Source organism: Microtus pennsylvanicus, chromosome 3 (genome assembly GCF_037038515.1).
Source record: "Microtus pennsylvanicus isolate mMicPen1 chromosome 3, mMicPen1.hap1, whole genome shotgun sequence".
Lineage (NCBI taxonomy): Eukaryota > Metazoa > Chordata > Mammalia > Rodentia > Cricetidae > Microtus > Microtus pennsylvanicus.
Window position 1 is genome coordinate 5,740,476 of NC_134581.1, and position 19,217 is coordinate 5,759,692.

The 19,217-nt window shown below is 48.3% G+C and overlaps 1 protein-coding gene across 1 annotated transcript in view; it reads right to left on the reverse strand.

The window, feature by feature from the left end:
• Positions 1 to 19,217, reverse strand: part of Itga9 (integrin subunit alpha 9) — a 307,991-nt gene that overhangs the window by 235,418 nt on the left and 53,356 nt on the right. The window contains exons 8-13 of the mRNA XM_075964201.1: positions 17,892 to 17,960; positions 13,296 to 13,433; positions 9,671 to 9,776; positions 8,467 to 8,561; positions 2,004 to 2,094; positions 1,290 to 1,335 (exon numbers count right to left, since the gene is read on the reverse strand). Coding sequence (XP_075820316.1) covers positions 1,290 to 1,335; positions 2,004 to 2,094; positions 8,467 to 8,561; positions 9,671 to 9,776; positions 13,296 to 13,433; positions 17,892 to 17,960 — 545 coding nt within the window. The remainder of the gene's footprint in view (positions 1 to 1,289; positions 1,336 to 2,003; positions 2,095 to 8,466; positions 8,562 to 9,670; positions 9,777 to 13,295; positions 13,434 to 17,891; positions 17,961 to 19,217) is intronic.

Consider the following 19,217-nt stretch of genomic DNA (forward strand, 5'->3'; position numbering starts at 1 on the left):
ATCATTGTGAGACATGGTGCCGCTATGGCTCCCCACGTCACAGACCTTCATCGTGACCTTGCTCAGGAGGAAAGCTGCCAGCCAGAGAAAAGGGACGGAAAGAGTGGAAACCCAGTCCCTCTGGGCATAATTCAAGGAACCAGGGAGATTTGACCTCAGTATCTGGGATACATTGTTATCTTCAGATACTGCAGGCTTCTGGGTAGATGCTACAAGAGCAGGAAGCAGAACTCCAGAAAGTCAAGTTTAATCAGATCTACATAAAACCTGTTAGTCCTTATACAGGCTGTCTCATATTTGCTTCTGGGAAATACTCCTGCTATTGTATTTCACAGAGGAAAATCCTGGAACAAGGGGCTCAAGGAGCTTGCCCGGGAAGCTCGCCTAGAAGGGCAGAGGCAGGGCTTGAACTCAGGTCACCTGCCCTCTAGGTCATAGCCCTTCAAGGTTACTCTGCCACTTAGACAACTCAAACTTTAGAGCTATCCAGCATCCAGCTGGTTCTCTCTAAACCCTTTCCTGTGGGGTACCTCATTCAAGAAGAGACTGTGTCCCTCTGGGGAGGCTCGGAGAAGACCAGGCTAAACGCGAAGCATCTGTGCTGTAGGGCTACACGGCCTCTGGGATCCCTTCCAGCTGTAAGCCCACAGCAGTTTATTTTAGAACATTCTGCCATCGAGTTATTAACAAAACTGTTGGCTCCCACTCCAAAGTGCGATTCTGCTTCCTCTGACTCACACAGGCAGAAATACTTGAAGACGGCGCATGGGTGGAGACGGCACCGTAGGGGCTTCAGCAAGTTCTGGGCCTGAGCACAGGTCCCTCACCTCTGCTGCCACCAGTGAATGGACAGGAAGTTCCTGGTCCCTGGGGTTGAGGACTAACAGCAGTGAAGATACTGGTTATAAAGATTTAAAAAAAAAGGCCTTTGAATGCCTGGCGCCTATAGGAAACAGAAATGTTTGTATAGCACGTCAACAGATGGCAATGATCATGACCAAAGACAAACAGCCTTTGGATTAGGGCTTGGGTTACCCCAAGTCCTGTCAAGACGCCCCAGAAAGCTCTCAGCTCCCTATAAGCTAGTTAAGGCCCACACTCTGGAATTCTGCAGTAAAGAACAATATGACCAAGAGAATAAAGACAGAATTTATTCTATGCACGCAGTCCCTAGGACTTAGGCCAAAGGAAAGAGCCAAATGATGAGATCGCACCCCATGCCCCCTCCACAAAATTCCATCCGTCACTCATGGAGAACACAACCCTGGAGCAAGAGCCAGGCGTCTCACCTGAGGAGGACCACGCTGTCCGACAGGAAGGCTCCTATGGTGACATCTGAAAATAAAAGTCGTAGCCTCAGAAACTTGTAGAAACAGCCCCAGCTGCCCATTGGCCCAGTGCCACGGTGACAGAGGCCCAGCCTTGTGGTCAGGGAGCCTTCCTACTGCTGCTGTCTGGCTGTGTAATGACTTTAGAAGAATTACAGCCACATTGTCCTAAGTGGCAGCCAAGCACATCTGGCCTGGAAATGAAGCTGGGGGTGTAAAATATGTAGATTTTAAAGACCCAATTTTTAAAAATTAACTCATTAATAACTTTTATATTAGTTATGCAGTAAAATGATAAAATGTTGACTATATTAGATTATAGTTCATTAAAATTAATTACATCTTGCTTGTGTGTATTTTTCTGTAGTTACTAACATACAATTATAGATATCATTATTTAAACATTATTTTATTGGTATATATAAATTATAATCTGTATTTGGTGGATAATTTTTTTTTAGTGATTTGAAAACAGATCTTTTGCCAAGAATTTGGGTTTTCTTAGCAAGTCTTTGTAGAAAGGAATTTCTTATCTGAGCTGAAGCCTTTAAACGTCAGCCACAGGCAAAAGTTCCCATTGTGCTGTGGGAATAACACTGTTAACCAAACCAAAACCTATCTTATCTCACACACCTATCTCCATATATCTGGCCTGCTTTGAGAAAAACGGCTTACCAGGATAGCCATTTCCATCCATATCAATGCCCCCTGATATGGACTGGCCAAACATCCGCAGGACCGGGTTTATCTTCCTCCCAGACAGCTTCTGAAACAGACAACAGCAAACTGGAGTTACGGGAGGGCAGCAGCAAGGACCCGGGACTGTTTGAACCCAGCTTCCTCGGGGCACTGGGCCTGAAGTTGTTGAGAGAAAAGAGAATGTTGGTAGACTCTGACCGGGGAGCCCAGAGTGGGTACTTGAAGGTCACACATTTCCTTAATATTGCTTGCCTTGGCCAGATGTCATCACTCAAAACTTTGCTTGAGTTTGGTGACAGTAAAATGTCTACTAAAACATGATTTTAATCTTTTCTATGTCTATTTGTTTGTGTGCAGGGGTTGCTTGGGCCACAGTGCACACATGGAGGTAAGAGGAGAACCTGGAGGAATTGGTGCCCCAGGAATTAACCGTAGATCCTCAGGCTTGGCCACAAACGCCTTAACCAACTGAGCATCTCACTGACTCGCTGTATGGTTCTGGCACACTGAAATTCATGACAAATAAAGGTTGGATTTTTTTTCCTTTTTGTATGTGTGTGTGTGCTCATGCACATATGTGTGTAAAAGTTAGGGGCCAACCTTGTGTCATTCCTCAGGTGCCACCTACAGTTTTTGTTTTGTTTTTCTAAGGCAGGGTCTCACTGGTATTAAGCTCACCCGGTAGTTAGGCTGGCTGGCCAACAAGCCCATCGGGCTGTCCTCGCTGCTTCCCAAGCACTGGGATTATAACTGCAGGCCATCACACCTGGGTTTGGGTTTAACCTGGGTCCTGGGGGGTCAACCTCAGGTACCTGTGCCTGCGGGCAAGCCCTTCACTGGCTGAGCCACCTCCCTTGCCCTTCTCCTTTTGCTTTGATCCAGGCACAACTGGTTGAAACGCTGGAAGCATCCTTCCCTCCGATCTCATTACTTATTGAGGTCCTAACTGTTTCACCTGGCTCCCCTAAAGTGGACAGGTCCTTGACATATCCATCTGGAAGGATAGCCCAGGAAGCCCACCGGGAGGTCTACAGATTCCTAAGCTTCATAGAAATGGCTCAGCAGTCTGACCTGGTAAATCTAGAACTGCACGGTGAACCCGCTACCAACCACAAGGAGGGAATCAGCCGTTCCTCGTGAAAGGCGCCTGCCAGCCCACATCACATTTTCACACGCCATTAGCTTCCTCACGACCAGCAGCCTAGTGCAAGAGCACTCGCTGGATCGGGGTACCTGGTAAAGTACTTGACTTACAAGCACAAGAACCTGAGATTTCTCTCCAGCGTCTACAGAAAAAGCCAGATATGGTGGGATGTGCTTAGAATCCCAGAGCTGGGGAAGCCAGAAACGGGAGTGTCCCTGAAGCTCATTGGCTAGAGTCAGTCAACCTTAACTGGTGAACTCCAGACCTTGGCGAGACCCTGAGTCAAAGGTCGTGGACAGTGTTGCTGAGAACGACACCGGAAGTTGTCCTCTAACTTTATACACACATGCCCCCATGCATATATTTAAAGGAAGACAGGGCTGGAGAGGTTGCCCAATGGTTAGCGCGCCCCGCACTTGTAGAGGCTCCCAGGTTAGTTCCCAGCGCCCCACATCTAGAGGCAACTGCCTGTGATTCCAGTTCCAGCTGATTCAGCGCCCTCTTCTGGCCTCCTCGGTCATGTCATTCACTGCACACGCGCGCGCGCGCGCGCGCACACACACACACACACACACACACACACACACACGCGCACACACACACACACAAACATGCATAATTAAAAACAAAAGTAACACGTCGCTTTTAACAAATGAAAACGCTTGTCACGCAGCCAGCCCTCGCCACACAAAAGCGATTCACATTTGTGTGGCACAGTTCCTTTCAAGGACCAAGTCCTGTGCCAGGAAGCCTCGTTTTCTGAGATCTGGTCAGTCCCTACTTTCTTCTGCCCACAGTGTCCTAATTAGCATTTTTGTTGCTGTGATAAAAATACTGACCAAAAGCAACCAGCGGAGGAAAGGGTTTGTTTCCGTGTACAGGTCACAGCCCATCAGCGACAGAAATCAAGGCAGGAGCTTGAAGCACAGACCACGGAGGTTCCCTGCTCACCATCTTGCTCTCTCTGGCTGGCTCAGCTATCTTTCTCATACAGACCAGGCCCACCTGCTAGGGATGGCCCCGCCCACGGTGGCCTAGGCCCTCCTACATTAACTAGTGACATAGAAAGTGTCACACAGACATGCCTGCTGGTCAATCTAATGGAGACAATTCTTCAGTTAAGCTTCCCTCTTCCCAGGTGACCCTAGGCTTACACCAAGTTGATACCCGATAACCAGGACATGCAGTCTCTTTGTGGCTAACCAGAGGCAGTCTTCATTTCTACATGGTGTAGTGAAGCCACAACAGAACCAAGCTCGCAGACATCCAGGGACTCAAGCTGCCTTTCTTTCTCCATGCTTGTCTCTAATAAGTCATACTGTGGGGAAGCCCTGGTAGAGCCAGGGGAGTATCCATGGACTCTACTGACAGAGATAGGATGTCCCCTGCCCTTGGCAGCTGGGAACTGCAGGGAACTGTCCCAGAGATGATCTAAGAGGGCGGCTTGCCATCTTCTGTTAAGGCATCCGACGGGAAACGTGTGAGCATCAAAGGGCAGCTGAGGCCTGGAGGCATTGCTGTAGAAACAAGGTTTGTTAACAAGCTCAGCCACACATCCCACATGGCTCCGGCTAAACAAACTTGTGTGTCTGAGTAAAAGGCACACTTTAAAGCGACCCATCTCAGTTCTGGAAGCCAAGAACATTAGAAGCAGCTTGCTGTGGGTTTTCATTTCTTGGGTATGCAATGGCTGGAACTGGGGGGAAAGTGAGGGGTGGTCTATTTGGGGGGTGGCGATGCAGACTTAAGTTATCCACTGACATCTGCAGGCCATTATGCCATAAAGCCAGGAAGATAAGTCTGCACGGTGCTAATAACCCTAAATGGAAACCAGGAACTGTGGGAAACCTCCGCTTGACCAGGTTTATACGCAGCGTCTGTTAGGGCAAGGGAAAGATCACAGGGGCCGCCACGACATGCCCAGGGGGGCTCTTGACTGAGAAAGGCATCTAAGAATCTTAAAATCAACACTTTTCATGGTAGAAGGAGGCGTCGGCATGAGTAAGAGAGTAACATGGGAGGAGTTCAGGCTCTGATCTCACAATTTCTCCAGCAGAAATAATACGAGTTGGGGCCAAAGAAAAGCGATCCCGTTGCCTAGATTCGTCTCTGATTTCTTCCTCCAGTTCTTGCACACAATGCTGGCTCTGTCCAGGATCCAGACCCAGAAGAACCTGTCATTAATGGATTATTTTTCCCTTTTAAATCGTTGGCCTTATCACGTACTTATTAGCAAGCTTGGAAGAGTAGGACCAGAGCGGTTTCTCTCTGTTTCTCTCTCCACCCTCTTATTTAAAGAGCCCCAAACCACTTCTCCTTGCGAAGGCTAAGGAATCCAGCGTGCATGCTGACAAAGGCGCCTCTTCCAGCTGCCAATCGCGGCTTCCGACTGGATGCCCCACACTAACCACAAATGTGCAGGGAGGGGCTTTCTGCAAGGATTCCGCCCAGCAACCAAACAAAACACCAGAGAGCTGACGGGGAGGCAGGCGCTCCCGCAGGTGGCCTCCCTGTGTGATTAGCTTCCGAGTTGCAGGCACAAACTTCCAGGAGGATGTGTGGAGAATGACCCTCACCCCCTGCCTGAGGATGGGCTCCTCAGATGACACAGCATCCCTGACCCAAACCATGCAGGCCCTACTCTGCGTTTCCAGCTTCTGAAGGAGTTGGCCGAATCACCTAAAGTCTGTTGTTGCCATGGTTGCTCGTATCTAATGATGTGAAACGGTCTGTGGATGGATGCCCCTTGAGGTCTGTGTGCTTCAGGGCAGCACAAGTCTCCATAGCTGTAAGGTTTCCAGTGGAACTTCCTTGGGTGGGCCTTTTTCCAAAATGCAGTTCAGGAAGGTGGCTGCTCAGGGAAAATTCAATACCCTGTGTGGGGCCCATCAGAAAGTCAGCGCCAATAAGTGGCTGTATCTCACACAGCTGTCATGCGGGCTCGGCGCAGAGGAGTAACGGGCTCCCAGGAACAGCTCCTCCTCCTCCTCTCCAAGCCTCTCCCTAAGCATCTGTCCCTCAGCCAGGATCAAGCACTGACGAAGCAAGGGTGGGGGAGACAGACAGACAGACAGACAGAGAGCCCATGGACCCATAGGTAGCAAGTCCTCAACTTCTAACGCACATTTCTTGCAGGAACCGTTCTAGGTTGTGTGTCTGGGGCTGAGGAGATGGCTCAGTGGGTAAATACCACAGAAAGATTGTAAACCCCTCCCGCCGGGCGCCAACCCAGCTCCAGTTTCAGTGAGAGTCCCTGTCTCAAGGGAATGAAGCAGAGTGACGGAGTAGGGACACCTGACAACCTCCCCTAGCCTCTGTACCACACATGTGCACATACACCACACACATACACTACACACTCACACACATGTGTACACACATACATTCACGCATGTACACACACACATAAAAATAATAAAAGGAATCGTACCCCCATTTACACATACCTCTTAAAATACAAACCATGGACTGGACAGATAACTCAGCCATAAATACAAACTTACATGGACAAGTATGAACAGGAAGTGCTCAACACACCAGTGTCCAGTTACAAACATTTACTGACTAAAAAGGGTTTTTTGTTTTGTTTTGATTTCGTTTTTGGTTTACTAATGATGGGGTCTGTAACCCGGGCTGACCTCAAACTACCTATGTAGCCGAGGATGACCTTACACGGCTGCATTCTGGGGTTATAGACATGTGACACCATGCATGATTCATGGAAGCCAGGCCCTCGTGCGGTGCATGCCAGGCAAACACGCTGACTGCCTGCAGCGTTCTTGGTGTGTGTTTTCTTCTGTCACTGACCCGGTGGGAGAAATATACAAACCATGCTACCCATATCCACTCACATCCTGACCGTGCTGCTGCGGAGAGCCTGACTTCCTTTTTTCCCATGGGTTGGGCTTGATACATCAGCAAGACTGAGTGAGCACTATGCTAACGAGGCAAAAATAGAGAACTCGCTACTTCCATGTTCCCAAGTCCAGGACACAAAACCAGAGCTTTGATTAGCTCTTGATGCCAAGCCTGACAATGGCCCGTGACGACTTTCAGGCTGTCCTCTGTGGGGCCCTGTGTCCCTAGATTACATTTTAAAACATATTCCTCAGAGGCCTGGGGATGTGGCTCCATGGATAGGATGCATGCCTAGCATAAACAAAGCCCTAGGTTCAGTCCCTAGCACCACGTAAAACGGAGTATCACACACTGGTGATCCCAGCACTTTGGAGGTGAAGGCAGGAGATCGGGAGTTGAAGGACATCCTCAACTACCTAGTAAGTTGGAGACTGGCATAGGCTACCCACAACACTGTCCAAAAACAGATAGAAATGTTAAAAAGGAAATTAAATTCCGCTGGTGTTTTGACAGAGATGTCAAAATAAAGAGGAAGTTGCATTTCTCTGTTTAAATAAGTAGCTGTGGGGTCCGAAAGGGGCTCATCAAGCAAAGGTGCTTGCCACAAAGCCTGACTACCCTGAGTTCGATCCCTGGAACTTCCATGGTGGTGGAGCAGTTAGCAGTTTTAGAGGACGAAAGTTCGGTTCCCAGTCCCCTTATAGCCATCAGTAACTCCAGTTTCAGAGAGCCCAACACCCTCTTCTGACCTCTGAAGGCATTGCACTCATGTGCCCCCCGACCTGCACATGCAGTTGAAAAATAACAAACTATCTGAAAAGAAGAATTCAGAATTGTTTTTAATGTATGCAGGATGTATCCTTGAATGTGAGTAAATTTGGAAGTCTATAGCTGGGCAGTGGTGGCCCATGCCTTTAATCCCAGCACTTGGGAGGCAGAGGCAGAGGCAGGCAGGCAGATTTCTGTGAGTTCAAGGCCAGCCTGGTCTACAGAGCTAGTTCCAGGACAGGCTCCAAAGCTACAGAGAAACCCTGTCTTGAAAAAAAAAATTGGGAGTCTATAACAGTTTTTTTCTGGATTTAATAAACAGTACCAGTCTACATTCCCTTAGCATGGCGCACAGTGGAGCCTCCATCAAAACACACACACACACACACACATACACACACACACACGCACGCACGCACACGCATGCACACACACACACACACGCACATGCACACGCACACACACACGCGCACACGCACGCACACACACGCACACACACGCGCACACACACGCGCACACGCACGCACACACACACACACACACACACACGCACACACACGCACACACACGCACACACACATACACACACACGCACACGCATGCACGCACACACGCGCACACGCACGCACACACACACACACAGCCAGCACGGCCCCTCCCACCACTTACCATTGAGTACTGCGGGACGATCCCATTGGCATCACCGTGATAGATGTAGACCGCGCCAGCAAAGTCATCCTCCTTAGGTGCACCGATGGCCACATCTGAGGGGGAGACAGCTAATTAGACAACTCACGTGGGGTAATATCAGTGCGGCTTCCTTCATTCCACTCATCCTGTCTGAACACCTAGGTTTCACAACTTCTCCACTGTTCGCAACTTGAACATTTAATCAGGCAAATGTTCTCCTACCATTGAGAAGGTGGGAAGTTAACAAAAGCTGAGAAGAGTTCACTCCAGAGAAAGCGCCCCTCCTCCTCCCCAGAGGCAAGGACTCTGAGGTAAGCCATACCAGCAACACAAATGAAGACAACCCATCCTGACCTGCCTGTCAGAGTACATTAGTGTGCAAGGGAAAAGGCCAACTTTATTTTAGGTGAAGGAAGCGGATAAAGTAACATTCATGCCGCACGCACACCAACATTATTTCCCACAAATGGCAGTTCCTGGAACAAAGCCTGAATCTTCCTCCTTTTTCTCCCTTGTCGTCTAATAAGCCATGTGTCTGCTAATGTGAGATTAAGGGTCAGGGGTCAGGGGTACGTATTCCCATGACCTCGGGATGACAGTCCTCTCACTGAATGAAGCCATCTGTGGCCAATGGTGTGAAATATTGAAGGATATCTGGTCTAAGCAAGAGCCACATCCCAGCCCTGCAGAAGTTGTTCCTAATGTCTGTATATTCTACATACAGTCAGGGAAAGAGGGATTAAAAAGACCAGAGAGAGAAGCCAAGAGGCTGTGGAGGGTACCATTGTCCAAAAAGAAATGGGTGTTAGGTACATATACCACTCATTCTTCTGACAAATACATACTCAACCAGGCTGACATGATCAGGGAAGAAAATATCGAATTCTCTCTTTATTCACTTCCCCAACAACATGACAGAGCATCCCAGATGCAGAGGCAAACATTTTGCGATAAGAAGCAGTCCTCAGTGTACTCAGAGGCCACTGCACAGAAGAGAATGCAAAGCTGATGAGACTGGATTGTGCAGAAGTGACTGTTTGGTGCCCAGTCCATCTCTAAGATCTGCTCTCCTTCCCATGGGAGCTGCTGTGCTTTCAGGGGTGGGGTGGGGAGTTCAAGATTCAGTCACAAACAAGGGACAATGACACCTGGTGGGACCTGTGCCCCAGAGAGGCCTACTCACCTGGGAACCCATCATCATCAAGATCACCCAGGTTGGCAATGCTCTCCCCAAAGTGTGCATTGTAGGCACCATCTCCAGTCAGGGACAGCTGTTCCTCAAGAGCTCCCTGGGAAACAGGATGGAGGTGGAGGGAAAAAAGGAGGGGGGCAAAAAAAAAACACAATGAAAACTCAGAGCTCAGAACACCACCCTCTCAGGGTACAACCATGGGCAGGAAACAGCTGGGCAGAATCATGGGAACCCAAATCTCTTTCCTCACAGCAAAGCCAAGCCTTTCACATACGCAGTGGGAGTGTGCAAATAGCCTGAGATAGGCTTTAGGAAAAAGATCGTGGCAGGTGGACCAATGACCGAACATGACCTGGCCAAATTCAGACAGGTAAGCCTTCCCTCTCTGTGTCCCCACAGTGTCCTTCCTCTCTGCTCACCCCTCCACCCCGGTTTTTCAAGACAGGGTTTCTCTGTAGCTCTGAGCCTGTCCTGGAACTAGCTCTTGTAGACCAGGGTGGGCTTGAATTCACAGAGATCTGCCTGCCTCTGCCACCCGAGTGCTGGGATTAAAGGCGTGTGCCACCACCACCCGGCCCTCTCTGCTCTTCTTATAACCTAACTCTTCCCCCACAGTGTTTCTGTTTTCTCCGAATCTCACTGTGTAGCTCCGGAGATTCTCAGTGTAGACCAGGCAGGCCTCAAATTCACAGAGATCCTCCTGCCTCACCTTTTGAATGCTAGGGTTAAAGGCATGAGCTACCACCTAGTCCAACACTGTTTTAAGGTGCAACAGAGAAAGAAATGGTCAACCTTTTCTCCTGCCCTAGCTCCTCACCTGACCCTTTCCTCTGGTTTTCTAAATCGTAAGGAGAGGATCTCCTGAGGCCTCCTCTCCTCAGTACAGATGAACTGATTGTGTTTGTCTATAAAGAAAGTGTATATGATGGTCCAGGACCAAGGTCCTAGGCTCAGTTCAGGAAGAGAGGAGACAGGCTCAGGGAGGAAGGTCTTCCCAGCACAGTGGCATCCTGCCCAGCCCTGCTCAGTGCCTTGCTGTAACCTTGTGTCTCTGCCCTCTTGAGTGTCCCACCCAGGACGTCAATGTGAGATTAAAAATGCTCTGTCTTTCCTTGGGGCTGGACTTCAATACATCTATTTCCTTCCTCAGATGTCCGACTCTTTGGTTTTTGTTAGAGAGATCAAGGGTAAGAACTTTAGATTCTGGTAACCAAAAGAGTGCACATTTTCCATTTTTTTCCGTCTCTCTTGTCTTTTGGTACAAGTCACTGAGGTTGTTTTGCACAGAACATGCATTGGCAATCTTGTCAGTGGTACCTGTGGTCAGGGGTTCCACACATGTGGCTCAGATTTGAAATTCTTGGGCAAACAGGAGAGGGAGCAATAGTGTATATGGCAGGAAAAGCCATCCAAGATGCCCATGGTCCCCCTGAATGACTGGCATACTGGTGTGGGAGGTCCTTCTGTCTATGTGTTGCTTTTACTGGTTAATGAATAAAGAAACTGGCTTGGCCTGATAGGGTAGAACAGAGTTAGGCAGGGAAGACTAAACCGAATGTTGGAAGAAAGGAGGCAGAGTAAGAGAGAAGCCATGTAGCCCTGCTGGAACTTTACCCGGTAAGCCACAGCTACGTGGCAATACACAGATTAATAGAAATGGGTTAAATTAATATGTAAGAGTTAGCCAATATAAGCTAGAGCTAATGGACCAAGCAGTGATTTAATTAATACAGTTTCTGTGTGATTATCTCAGGACTAAGCAGCCGGGACCTACCTAGTGGCTTCCTTACAACAACATACAAATACCAGGACATTAAAACACCTGGCATCTGCAGGCTTAAGAATCTTTAAGTCTTCCCTGGTGAGAGGCATTAGGGACCTACACACATACCACAGTCCACCAAGCCAGGGTCTGTCTTTTGTTGTGACTAAATTTCTATTGCTATAAACAGTGCTTGCAGCTTGAAGAAATATATAAAGATCTGATGATTTGATTTATCTCACTGGTGAGACCCCACCCCAAAACACAAAAGATTGTCCTTTAGTGTCTGGGAGTATTGGTGCCTAAACCCCTAGCATACTAAAACTTCAAATGTACAAATTCCTTATATAAATAGTGCAGTATTTGCATAGAACCTATGGACGCCCACCCCTTCCTTAAACCATGTCTAGATTACTTACAATGTCTAATTCAATGCAAATGATATGCAAATATGATTTATATTATGTCATTCAGGGACCGATGACAAGGGAAAAGTCTAAACACAGTCAGTAGGACACAATGTATTCAATCTGTGGTTAGTTAAATCCAAACACTCTTGGTCACAGATGGCCAGTTCCGTAATTCTTTCTGGTAGTGTGCTGGGGACAGCCCCAAGTCCTTCTGGGTATATCCGTCCATGTCTGGTCATCTTGTTTAGATCACAAGGCACTTCCCATTTTGTAGAGGAAGAAGTGATCAATTTCAAGCTACTTTCTCATCCTTCACATGTAAGACTTCACAGGGTTTATCTCACTCCTCCACAGGGCAATACAATCACTAACCAAGTGGGCTGTGGTTCAGTGGGAGCAAAAATACCCTGGCACGTAGAGCAGCCGTATAGTAGTGAGGTGTTAGACCGAGCATGGCAAGTGTGGTCGAACACTTGGAGTCTGCTTTGTCTTGGGTCTCCTGCCTCTACCGATTACTGCGCTGCCTTCTTTCCCAAGGTCCCAGCCACCCAGCCTCCATTAGCAGCAGAGGAGGAAGAGGCACATTTGCATGTGTCTCTCTGCTTTATGATTCTGCAGAACCAGGGACACTCTGCTGACAGCCCTTGGCCAGTTTATCAGCGGTTAGCCAGCACGGATTCCATGCTGGCCTAGGAAAAGGTGCTGCTCACCACTCAACCCACAGGCATCTTCCCGTTGGGAGCTCAGGCCCAGTCCAGTTCATATTTCTACTGAATTCCTACTTCTTCCTCAGATTCCTCACAGACATCCTATCCCTGCCTCTCCAGAAAGATGCATATAAACTCTCAGAAGGGTGATGGAGCCTAGAGATGGAGCCAGCTTGCTGAGGGCAAATCCCAACCTCTCTACTTTTGAGATGTGAAACTTGAGGCAAACTGAGTTAACCTTACTGAGCCTTGGTTTATTTCATCTGAAAAATGGAGACCTTTACAGCCATGTGTATAGCAGGCTTATATGACTCAGAGAAAGCAGGAAAAACCATACACGGCACCCAATAGCCATTACGCTCTAGATCCCACGCTGTATAAAAATTATCCATTTGGAGGTGGGTGGTCCTTGGACTTCCCACAGGGCAGGGAACCCTGATTGCTCTTTGGGCTGACAAGGGAGGGGGACTTGATTGGGGGAGGGGAAGGGAAATGGGAGGCGGTGGCGGGGAAGAGACAGAAATCTTTAATAAATAAATAAAAAGATAAAAAAAATTATCCATTAATGGACCATAAAGCCTTTCCTTGCATAACTCAGGTCTTCATCTCCTCCAGGTAACATGGCCCAAGATGCAATTTTCTTCCAGTGGGATCCAGTGGGTGCTAGCCACTATGGCTAGACAGATGTCCCCCCCCCCCCAGATCCCAATCTCCCCATTGCCCCATATTGTACTCACATTTCCTTTGCTGAGGTAGACAGTAACCTGCCCTTCATCTCTGACCTCAGAAAACATGGGGGCTCCCACGAGCAGATCAGAGAGGCCGTCCATATTTAGGTCAACTGCACATAAGGAGGAGCCGAAGTAAGAGCCCATCTGCAAACCAAGTTCAATCACAGCAACATGTTCAGAGGCTGTTCTTAAACACCGCGGCCCTTGCTCCATCAGCCCATGTCCCTAACCCCCCAGAAGCTGTGTTAGCTGGGCAAAGAGAGACAGACCCCACGACTGGTGATCTTCTAGTCAATAAGAGACAAAAGCTCTCCAGCTTACAGGCCCCTATCAGGGGCAGGTAAAGGGACAGTCCCCTGAGAATGAGACATTATGTTTATATATGCACTCCATATACCAGACATTTGACAAGGCATAGCAAGCAGAAATATGAAGTCTCACAACACAAGCAGGTAGGAAAAGAAGACAGGGGGCACATACCCTCTCCAGTCTTACACAGAGTAAGAAGTAGGCATGAGCTGACACGACAGAGGAACATGTAACTCATGTTCTCTCGTGTTTGATAGATGGGGAAAAGGGGCAAGTTTATACTGGATCTTGAATCAGAGTGTAAACAGTAACCTGGTACTTTACTATTCTGTGTATGTGATGTGTGTGCGTGCTTGTGTGTGTTGCAGTGTGCACGTTTATGTGTGTGCCTGCTCATGTGAGTGCAGGTACGTAGATGTGTGAAGGACACAGATGTGCAGGTACATACGCACATTTCCACCTCCCCAGTGCCGAGGTTACAAGAGCAAGCCACCACTCTTGGTTTTTTCACACGCACTCTGAGTACCCGAGGATCAGACCCAGGCCCTCATACTTGTACAAGACAACTCTGTGACTAAGCCCTCTCCCTCTCCCCAGTATCTGTTATTTTATATCCAGTGCCTCCGACACAAAGACCAAAGATCTGGGCCTTTGCCTGGATGAGTAGAATAAAATAAAAAACAGCAGCTCAAGCGCCCTTCTAGGCGGCATCTGAGCTGGCAGTGTCTGAGCCAAATGAGTGGTGGGGATTGCAGCAACCCGGAGCCCAGGGGCCCAGCTGCAGTAGCAGCCCCACCTAGCTGTGGCTAACATCACCAGGAGAGCTGGCTCCCAGATCACCAGCTTTTCCATTTCCAAGACAACACCTACATCTTGACTTTCAGTACCTATCCCAAATGCTGACAATGTGCTCATTTTGTTTAAGACCAATTGCTATGGGATTGGGGGCCCAGGGCTGTAATTGTGAAAGCTGAGGTAAGAGTACCCTAAATTCAAAGCTAGCCTGGCAAACTTAGCAAGACCGTCCCTTTAAAGTAAAAGTAGGGGCCTGAGAGACGGCTCAGAGGTAAAGAGCATACACTGCGGCCTGAAGCCCTGCTGAGCAGCTCACAACTGCCTCCAACTTCAGTGACATGTGACATCACCACCTCCATCTCCAGGGGCATATGACATCACCGCCTCCATCTCCAGGGACATGTGACATCACTGCCTCTGGCTCCAGGGGCATGTTACATCACCGCCTCCATTTCCAGGGGCATGTGCCATCACCACCTCTGGCTCCAAGGACATGTGACATCACCGCCTCCAACTTCAGTGACATGTGACATCACAGCCTCTAGCTCCAGGGACATGTTACATCACAGCCTCTGGCTCCAGGGGCATGTGACATCATTGACTCACATGGATACGGCACTCACATATCACATATTCACATGCATGTACATAAAATTATAAAATAAATTCTTAGGTGAAAGTTGCAAAAGAGCTAAGGATATAGCTCAGCAGTAAGAGAGCTTTATCTAGCAGATTGAGAGATCCTAGGCTAATGTCAGCTCCGTGATAATTAAGTAAATAAGCAGATATTATGTTAGCCCTAAGTGTGCGGGCTAGACCTGCACTTAGGGGCTGCAGGTTTGAAACTTGTAACAAAAAAAAAAGAGAAGGTGCTATTGTTCTAATAAATGCTTTTAAATAGAAAAGCCGGGAATTTTGTCTTTCTTGTGAGACATGTTTGCAGCTGACCTTATGGAGTTTGAGATAGGCAGACTGAGCTCCAAGCTATTTCCTGCAGTTGACACTTGCCCTGGACTTAGAACGTTGCTTCGAAACCCAGGCCAGGCCAGATGAGTCAAACCAAGAGCTGTTCTCTTGGACTGAGACCCAGGGGGTGATTGGCTTAACCAGCAGGCTATCTAGCTTGGTGTTTTCATGGGTGTTCAATCAAAAATCTTTCCATTTTTTTTAAAATGCGGACATTTCACCCGCTGAGGTAAGTCAAAGACACGTCCACATGTCAAGGACACACTTTGGACCCAGCGCTCCTTAACTGGCAATCTTTGGCAGCTCAGAGTATGTCTGCATTCACGTCTGAACCACAAACGTAGTGATGACCTTGTGCTGACTGTCGTAAGGTGCCCAACTCAAAAGAGAGCAGACACCAGACAATTTGTACTGCAGTGGAGCCAAAGAGAAGTTGAAGTAAGTGGGTGGCTTTCTGAGTTGGAACTTCTGTTGTCTATGGAGCCCTGGATGAAAGGGCAAAGCTAGTGGCATCCTTGGGAAGCCCACGGGTTATGTCCTCTCCCTAAGATAATGAAGAAGTCAGTATCTTCTAACAATACCCAGATATCTACAGAAGGGAAAGCCTGCGTCAAGGTCGGATGGATGATGGTGGGCACAGCGTGGCTGGAGATGCTGGAGAGGGGACAGTGAAAGTCACAGGAGGAAGGGAGGGTGGGAAGATGGGAGAAAGGAGGGGGAGAATTAGGAATATGGCTATGGAGTTGGGGTACAGCACCTTGGCCCTGCAGTCTCTGCATGGAAAAACACAACTCACCCTATTACAATGAGGCCATTCAAAGAGACATGTCCTAGAACTCCGAACGCTGAATACTCAGGCAGCACAGACAAGGGTTTTTCCCTCCCAGCGCCGACTCTCAAATCATTGTCCACACCTGACTCACTTCAAGACAACTGGTCAAGGAAGGCCCTCTGCAAACCGAGGCTTTGGCAGAGAAGAGATACTGACAGGCGATTGATGCTAGGACGCTCAGGGAAACAGTGGGTGCAGGGTCCAGTTCTGCAGGCCCTCTGATAGAATGCTCACGCTTTCTTTCACGTGTGGGCACATTACCGACAACCACAACCATCCATTTATCATACAAGTCTGGGGGCTCTCTCTGTCTTATACACCACAAAGAGTATGGAACTATTTCTTTTCTAATTTTAGAGTTGCTTAGAAAATTTGTTTTGCAAATCTTTCACCGTTACTATCTGATGCTAACGTTTCAGGGTTTGGGAAATGTTAAAATAACGCATGCCAGCACACTTGCAAGGGCTAAAGGCAAAGCCAAGTTTGTGGGTACATTTTTTCATGCAAAGGTTATGATCATTATACACTGAGTGTGCACATTAGGGTTGTTAAAACTGCAACCATAGGGAAAGAAATAACAACTAAGCGTAAGCGGGGCTTTTGGAATTCTGAGCGCGGCTACAGCTCACTGGTGGAACAACATGGAAGGTTTCCAGGCTGGTGCGGAGCAGGAAGAATGCAGAGCCGGGGTGAAGCGGGAACCAGGAAAAGCAGGCCAGGAAGGAACAACCATTGTTTCCCCAGGGAAACTGCGGGCGAAGCCTCCTGGCAGCTCCCTCCCATATTCCACACATCCTAAGTTTTGTGCCAGAGCCCACTAAGGCCTCCGACAGCCTCCGTGAACCCGCAATCCTCCTAGCCACCACGTGTCCCACTGAGCCACGCCCCAATGTGTCCCACTGAGCCACCTAGCTCAGTCACACCTTCCTGCTGATCTAAGCCACAAAAAAACACAGGCAGGAGAGGGAAGCCCAGGAAAAGGATGTGAATGAATCACCGGAACCATTCTACTGCCGAATCTCATGGGTTACAGTGGAAACTTTCAGGGAACAGGGAGGGAGACGGCCTGGGAGGGCGTCATAGAACCCTTTTCCAAGACAGCTTCAGGAATGGCTTTGTGGCCATTTGCTTCTCAACCTTCTAAGAACACTGAGATATAAAACCATTACCTGAAAAGTCAGGTCATTTGTGATAGAGTTGCCAAACAAACAAACAATTACACACACACACCTCATAATGTTTTAAAGAACTTTGTAATTTCTGCTGGGCTGCATCCCTGGCTACACACAGCCTATACAGGTTGTAGATTGAACACCTCTATACATGAGCTAGGTGGAATTTTCTCTGTGTGATAGCAATTCTGGCAATGACAGTCAGGGGTGGGGGGTCAAAGACATGAACAGAGGGGGCAGCATCAGGCAGATGGACAGGGAAAATTATAGGTACCTGGTCTTTCTGGCTTTGACTGTGTGTGTGCCTGAGACAGTTACAGGAAGACAAAAACGTGAAGGAGGGGAGAGGCAGAGAGACAGCATCATTTAAATGCCAGCACCCAGACCGTGACACCTTCTAAAACAAACCCACAACTTAGCCGTGTACAAACTCATCTGTTACATGCCTGCCCCAGTGCACATGAGCAGTCAGGTTATACACATCCTCGAAGGGAACGGACTCCCATAGGAGCTGCATCAAGAACTCACCTTTTTTCCTGATGCCTGGAAAATCTTTATTAAGGTCCCTGACCTCCGGTCAGCTCTGAATATATAAACCTGCAGGACGAAAACAGAAGAAACAAACCTGGTCAGGATGAAAGCGCTGGCGACAGATACTTAACGCTGTCTGCCTGTTGTCCCTCACAGGTGTGTGTACATGGGTTAATGGTAAGGAAGGTGCCAAGAGAGCTGTCGGCAAGTGCCAATCCTGGGGTGGGAAGGATCTCCACAACTTCCGAACCACATCGTGTTCATAGGCCTGGAAGAACTCCTCAGTTAGAACTGAGTGATTCAACTCTGGGGGAGGGGATAGATAAGTTGACTCCTTCAGTCCTGGGAGTTAGAGCTTTAATGATGTCACAAGGTAAGACAAAGCGGGGAAGGCGAGCACTGGGGAGAACCTCTCCAACATGATTCCTTCCTTGTAGCGGTTAGAATTATGGAATCTGTGTGGATAAACACAGGCTTAGTTTGGGGAAATAAGCAATGAAACATTAAATCCCTTTATGGTGGAATTTTTTTCAGAGACCTTAGCACTATGAAGCCATTGATATCTGATTTGTTTTTTTAAGAGATTAATTGATTTTATTTTATGTATATGAGTGTTTTGCCAACATGTATGTATGTATTACGTGCACCATATTGCATGCCTGGTGCCCATAGAGGTCAGAAGAAGGCATTTGACCCCCTGGAACTGGAGTTACAGATAATTGTGAGCCACCATGTGGGTGCTGGGAACCTAACTCTGGTCCTCTGCAAGAGCAACAAGTGCTCTTAACTACTGAACCATCTCTCCAGCCCCTCATCATTGTATCTTCAAAATTTATTTCCGTGCTCCCTCTCTACCTTCCCACATGTGTATGTGTGTATGTATGTGTGTTCGTGTGTATTTGTGTGTGCACATGTGTGTATAGGTGAAAGTGTGTTTCTGTGTGAACATGTGTGTATGTGTATGTGTGTGTGAATGTATGCCACATGTGTGGTGTGTGGAGAGTCCAGAACAAGGCATCAGATCTCCTGGAGCTGAGGTGACCGTGAGCTGCGCTGCATGGTACAGGTGGTGGGAATTAAACTTAGGTCCTCTACAAGGGCAGCAAGCACTCTTAACCACTGAGCCACCTCTCCAGTCCCTCTGGTCACATATCATCAAATATGAGCTCATGAGAACCAGGGTAGAGGGCCCTTTCCTAGGCTAAGGAGCAGCCAAGTTGGTAGGAAGGCCCGGTGCTAACACACCAGGAGCTGAAAGCACCCAAACCCTAAAGGTTACAATAGAGAAGTCTGGTGTCCCTGCTTCCTCCCCAGATGGCGCCA